Genomic DNA, 5997 nt, shown 5'->3' with positions numbered 1-5997 from the left:
ACTCTGCCAGGAATCAGCCTGTCCTGGAGTGCTGTTTTGCTACATTCTGTGGAGAGATTAATAGCTCTTAAAAGCGGGAGGGACTGTTATGACCGCTTAGTCTGATCTCCTGCAGAGCACAGGATGGAGAATTTCTTCTGCTTCAGGTCCACGACTTCAAGTTAAACAAGAGGATTTCTCAGCCAGTGTAGTCAGCCCTGATTTATTCCATCAGCTGGAGCTTTGTGTCTGATTCCCCTCTCCCCCTGCCCCTTCCCATGCCTGCCTTTTGCCTCGGGTCTGGGCTGCACAACCCCACGGTGTTTTTGGAGCTGACATTTGCACCCTGTGCTATCGCTGGGCAGGCTCCTGACAGCCCTTTTTGGCCGGGCTGGTAAAACATGTGCTGCTCTCACCGTTTCATGTCCTAGGTGCTGAAATTCTGGAGGTGTGACAGGATTTGGTGGGACTGCTCTGATGGGGCCAAACGCCGCGGCCTCGCCGTGCCCTGCCGGAGGCCCCCGCGCTCCTGGCCCGGCCGGCAGCCAGGAGAACCAGCTGGGAAGTGTCTGTGGAGCAGTCCCAGATGGGGGTTCAGAGCAGCAGCATCTTTCCCACGGGCTGTGGCTGTAGCTGGAGCCTCGGCGCTTTTCCTGCACTTCTGTCCCGTGCAGAGCTCAAGGTGACGTGGATGGAGGGTGAGGAGCCGATGGGTCACGCTGGTGGCACTGCCAGCCTCGTGCTAGAGCTGCTCCTGAGTGCCTTCAAAGTGCAAGTTTATTTTCTTCCCCCTCTCTGTCTTTATGTTTCAAAGCAGCTGAATTATACTTGGATTATTTTCCCAACCTTTTGTTCACGGCTCTGCGAACTCGTGGCTTGTTTTTACAGGAAAGATGAGAGTTTTATGTATTTGGGTGAGTCTGGGAGAAGCTTTTGGAAGAAGAGCCAGGTTCTTAAGAGGGTTTGCCAAAGATCTGGGGAGTGACAGCTTGCTCTGGAGCCCTGACTGTCTCTTTATCAGGCAGAGAATGAGGCACAAACTCCCCTTATGAGCAGGGAAAAGGGAGATTGTGGAAAAAACAACCAGTGCCCCATGCTACCAACATTCCTCTTCAAAATGCTGCTTGTTCAGCATCACCTTGTTGAAGGTGGATGGTTTGGAGAAGAGGTGATGAATAATCCAGCATGGCTAAGGTTTGCTGCTGTTCTCACAGCTCGCTGTGAAAGAACAGAACTAATTTATAAGGATTGTGAGCAACTGGATTGTGGTGCTGGATTATTTCTTACAGAAGGAAAAATTCCCTCAGAAAGGAAGAGAAACATCGTTAGCGGAGGTGAGACCAGCAGACAACATCTGCCACATGCAAACACCTGCAGCCACAACTTGCTTCAGCCAGAAAAATCCGAGGGCTGGAGCAAGAACCAGACAGACAAGGTTCAGGATCCGCTTCTGGCTCTTGCACGCTCTGGCTTGGTGACCTTGGCCAAGTCCCTTCTCTCCCTTGTGTTCCTGTTTGTAATGGGACGAGGAGAGCCTGTGGCTTTTGTAAAACGCTCTAGGAGCAAAAATAAGTTTGTGTTGAGGACAGTGACCAGCTGCTGGAAATGAATAGAGCCTTTGTAGGGAAGGGTGTCCTTCCCCCCTCATTTTAGCTCCCAGTTATTTGTGCTTCCTCAGGGATTCGGGATGGGACAGCAGTTAAACAAATGGCAGAACTGTCTGTCTCCCATAGCTTACGTGCCACTGAGCATTATCTGCATTTTAAGCCTGTTGTGAGGCCTGCGTTCAAAAAGAAAATCTTTCAAAAAGAAGCCTCTGGCTTGGCAGGGGGAGGTCCCTGCCTCAGGAGCTGATCCTGCCCCGGCGGGACAAGGATGTTCCAGGCTGCTGTGGGATGAGCAGCTCGGCAAAGGAGACCCAAGGTCACCGAGTTGTTCTGTGTCTCTCTGGCTGTTGGCAGCAGCTCTGGGGGCAGTGCTTCTGTGATCCCAAACCTTTGACTCCTTTGCTGCTGACGTGGGGCTTGCTCAGCTCTGCTTCCTGGGTCATTAGTCCTCTGGCAAGCGGGGTGGTTGCTGAGCCAGGACTGCTGCAGGGTTGTTTTGGAGTGTTTGAGGACAAAACCAAACCAGAACCGTGGCAAAACAACCCCTGGTTGGTTTGATTAGGAAAAAAAACTTGCTTGGAAAAGAACATTCTGCTTCCCTTGGTTTGTTGTGTGGTGGAGACCTGCTGGGAACTGCCCAGACCTCTGTGCTCTGCTGTGCTGCTCAGCAAGGCAGGGTCCTGCCCCAGCCCTGGCTGTGTTGTGGGGATAGCTGAGTGGCTTTGCTGTTCTGCTGATTATAAAGTGCCAGAAAGTCACTCAGCATTATTGTCAGGGGTGTCCTTTCCTGGGGGACAACAAATGCTTCCCCCAAGCTCCTCTTCCATCAGCATCCAAGGGTTTGGTGGTCACAGGGAATTGGAACCCCCCGTGTTGTGCCCACAGCTCCCAGGAATCCTGCTTGCCATTGCTTTTCCAGCTCCCAGGAATCCTGCTTGCCATTGCTCCTCTCCAGCTGTTTGCAAGTGTGACCATGAACAGATCATCCCACCCCAGTGCCTCAGTTTCCCCTGCAATGTGGGGACACTGACACCTGTCCCTGTGGGATGGGAGGATGAGAAATGCCCATGGAGCACAGGTACTAACACATCCTCTGGTGTATCCCCTCTGCTAGCTGATCTTGTTCTTGCAGGATTCTCGAAAAGATTTTGGGTCCTGTGGAATTAGTTCTAGGAAGTGTTAAAAAATAACGTTTTTTGGTGTTTCCTAAGACCAGGAGGTCATTTGCTTGTGAGATGACCTTCGGTGACCTTGCCTGCAATTCTGCTTCCCAGCCTGGTAAACGAGGATAACTATTTTTAAAGGAACTTTGAGGATTCAGCACTGACTGTTTAAAAGAAACCTTGCAAGCATGTGTCAGGCTTTTGAAGGTCAGGGCTGCTCACAGCAGCTCTGCTCAGGGATGCCCTTAGCATACACTTGAAATCCCCAATCCAGGGCTGGTCTCATCCTCAGAGAGGGACTCTGCTGCTCTCCATCATCCCCAAGACAGGCTTTAAAGGCTATAGAATTAATTTTAGCTGGAGTTTTGCAGTGTGATGTAGTTTACTCAGCCCGTGTTCCTGCCCTCCCACTTGGGCTCAAGTTCCCGGTGCCGGCTCCGGCATTGACAGAGGGAAGGAGCCATATCAGGTGCCGGGAACACTCTGCAAGTTTAATGAGGCAGCAAGGAGGTGGATGCAGCTCAGCTTGGTTGCTGCTGCCTGATTCCCCTCCCTGAGTTACAGAGCCAGGATTATTTTGGGCTTTATTCACTTGCTTTTGTGTTATCAGAGACCCAAACTTGGCTCTTTTCTGCCCGTGTCTGGTGAAGCTGCACAGAAGCAGCAGCGAGTGGCAGAGGCTGGGTTCACCTCTGCTGTGTTTATTATTTGCCTGTGTGCAAGTCCTGTGTGTGCTGAACTTGCCCTGTGCTGCTCAGAGATGGAGCCTGCTGGCACTGCCTGTCCACCTTGGGACAAAGCAGTAATTCCTTGGCACACAAAATCCAGGTGCACGTCCTGGGCTCCATGTGGAAGCAAATGCTGTTCAACACAAGGGAAATAATTGTTGGAACAGCACTCAGAGCAAAAGGATACCAGAGGAGGGCTCTTCCCAGCATTCCAGGCTCCTTTTGGGCCACCAGACCTTTCTGCCCCCCCTCCTGTGCTGCTGTGCAGTGCCCACAGGTGCAGACCAAGGGCACATGGGGTTGGTCTTTGTGGTCATTGAAAGCCTCTTTCTTTCCAGCCTGTGCCTTTGCTGGTCTCTGGAACTGTGTCACCATCAACCCCCTGAACATTGCAGCCGGCGTGTGGATGATGTGAGCAGAGTTTCTTTTCATTTTCCTGCTGGGAGGGAGGTGTTGTTAACCAGAGCCCACTGAAGGGGACAGATCTGCCCTACGTGGGCAGTGGATGGGAGTGAAATGCCCGTCATGCTCTGGGAATTGCCAGATCTTGCTCCATCAGGCAGGTTGAAATGTTAGGTTATTCTATTTATATGACTTCTTTACGCATTTTTAGGTAAATACTGAGATACCCTTGTCCGAAATAAGTCTGGGGCAGCAGGGCTTGGAAGTTTGGAAATTATCAAGATGCAGGGGGGAGCACAGTGGGGTCCAGCCTCACCATTTCCTTCACCTGCATGGAGCATGGAGTGTCCGGTCTCTGTGGGGCTGGGGGGCATTGCTGACCTTCACTCTGGGTGACTACCCAGCAGGATTAACTCTGGTTTGCTCTCTCTGGAGGCTCAACGCCTTCATCCTGTTCCTGTGTGAGGCCCCTTTCTGCTGCCAGTTCATCGAGTTCGCCAACGCCGTGTCCGCGAGGGCCGACAGGCTGCGGGCCTGGCAGAAAGCAGCTTTCTACTGCGGGTGAGGAGGATGCTCCTGGGGGATGGTGGTGCACACATCCTGGGGAATGAACATCCCTGCATCCCGTGGGGAGCGGGGCCCGGCTCTGAGGGCTGCCCCTGTCTTCCAGGATGGCCGTGTTCCCCGTCACGCTCAGCCTGACGCTGACCACGCTCTTCGGCAACGCCATCGCCTTCGCCACCGGGGTGCTCTACGGCCTGTCAGCCCTTGGAAAGAAGTAAGAGAGGTCCAGCTGCTCGTGGAGGGCAGGGAAGGGGGAGATGGAGCTCCAGGCCTTGCCCCATCTGCCTCTCTAAGTCTCTGCTTTCGTCTTGCACAAACTGGGCTGAGGGGTAAATGTGGCCAGAGAAAATCTGCCTCATCTCAGAGCCCTGGGAGGGAAGGTCCTGGGGGTTGCTGAAGCTCTGAGCTTTTGGGAATCCAGACCAGGTTGTCCTGAGGGTCCCACTCCTCTTTCTGCAGCTGTTGGGTGGATGGACCCAGCTCTGGGACAGAGAGCAGCTTTGGGGGATTGGAGAGGGCCAGCAAGTCTGGTTTCCCTCCTGGAATCCCTTGGCATGGAGAGCCAGGCCCCAGCTGGGCCATATCTCTGCCATCCCCACGCTCTCCCTTCTCTCCACAGGGGAGATGCCATTTCCTACGCCCGCATCCACCAGCAGCAGAAGCAGATGGATGAAGAGAAGCTCACGGGGACCCTGGAGGGACAGGCTCTCTGAAGGACACGAGCTCGGGGCAGCCTCTCCTGGACACTGAGATGGTGAAGATGTGGAAATCCACTCTGCCCTTCCCTCTGTCTGCTCCACTCCCTGCTACACCACGATTTCCCTGGACACTGCAGCAACTGGAAATCTCAGGGGCTGGGGCAGGCTGTGTCCTCTCCTCACACCAGCAGCCAGACCTCAGCACGTCGCTTCCTCTCTCAACCCTCCACCCAATATCTCATTTTTTAATCTTTTTTTTTCTTTTTGCTGCAGAGGTGCTGGCTCTCTAAGTGCTGCTTTCCCAGCCTTTTTTTTTTTTGGAGTGCCCCTTTGGGAACTGCCCTCTGGATGGCTGAGGAGGGACAGAGGACCTGCCAGTGCAGGTTCTGTGTGTTTAGGAACACTCTCTGGGATGGCCCTTCCCAGGCACAACACCTAAACCAGGGTTTGCAAAACCCCCTGGTGCTTTAGCTTGGTCTTCTTCCACTGGGTCTATTTTAATATGAGACCAGGCACTGGAGGCGTCGCTGCACAGGAAAGGACTTCCAGCAAAAACCCATATGAAGATAAAATCCATCTCTGCAGGGGAGCTGCCAGAGCTGCTGGGCAGATCCTGGGACCTACAAAGCACAGTCCCTGCTTCCTCTGGATACAGCTGCAGGCAGTTACTGCAATTTACTTGAATTATAAGAATTAACTACTTTGTCTTAATAAGGGCACATTTCTTAAGCCTCGCTGTTTTACTGGGGGAGAAGGGAAACAAGGTGTGCTGTACCTCAGCTGAAAAGGGCGTTGCTTCTCGAGCCAGGTGGGATTTTTTGCTGGTGTGAGGGTACAGATGTGCAAGAGCATTCCT

The 5997-nt window shown here is 53.0% G+C and overlaps 1 protein-coding gene across 4 annotated transcripts in view; it reads left to right on the top strand.

Moving 5' to 3' along the window:
- The window catches only part of CACFD1 (calcium channel flower domain containing 1), a 7866-nt gene extending 1875 nt beyond the window's left edge, over positions 1-5991 (top strand). The window contains exons 1-5 of one of the 4 annotated variants that reach the window (XM_017745547.1): positions 1-661; positions 3816-3888; positions 4315-4440; positions 4550-4657; positions 5063-5991. The exon at positions 1-661 is cut by the window's left edge and continues 486 nt beyond it. In XM_017745547.1, the coding sequence (XP_017601036.1) occupies positions 3884-3888; positions 4315-4440; positions 4550-4657; positions 5063-5156 (333 nt within the window). In that variant the 5' untranslated portion in view covers positions 1-661; positions 3816-3883 and the 3' untranslated portion in view covers positions 5157-5991. Of the gene's footprint in view, positions 3889-4314; positions 4441-4549; positions 4658-5062 lie in introns of all 4 variants that reach the window. The other 3 variants (XM_017745545.1, XM_017745546.1, XM_017745544.1) reach the window with 3 other exon arrangements.
- The last annotated feature ends 6 nt before the right edge of the window (positions 5992-5997 follow it).

Source organism: Corvus brachyrhynchos, unplaced genomic scaffold (assembly GCF_000691975.1).
Source record: "Corvus brachyrhynchos isolate BGI_N302 unplaced genomic scaffold, ASM69197v1 scaffold59, whole genome shotgun sequence".
NCBI classification, from domain to species: Eukaryota; Metazoa; Chordata; class Aves; order Passeriformes; family Corvidae; genus Corvus; species Corvus brachyrhynchos.
The sequence above is the reverse complement of the archived record's forward strand: the minus strand, read 5'-3'. Positions and strand labels throughout refer to the sequence as shown.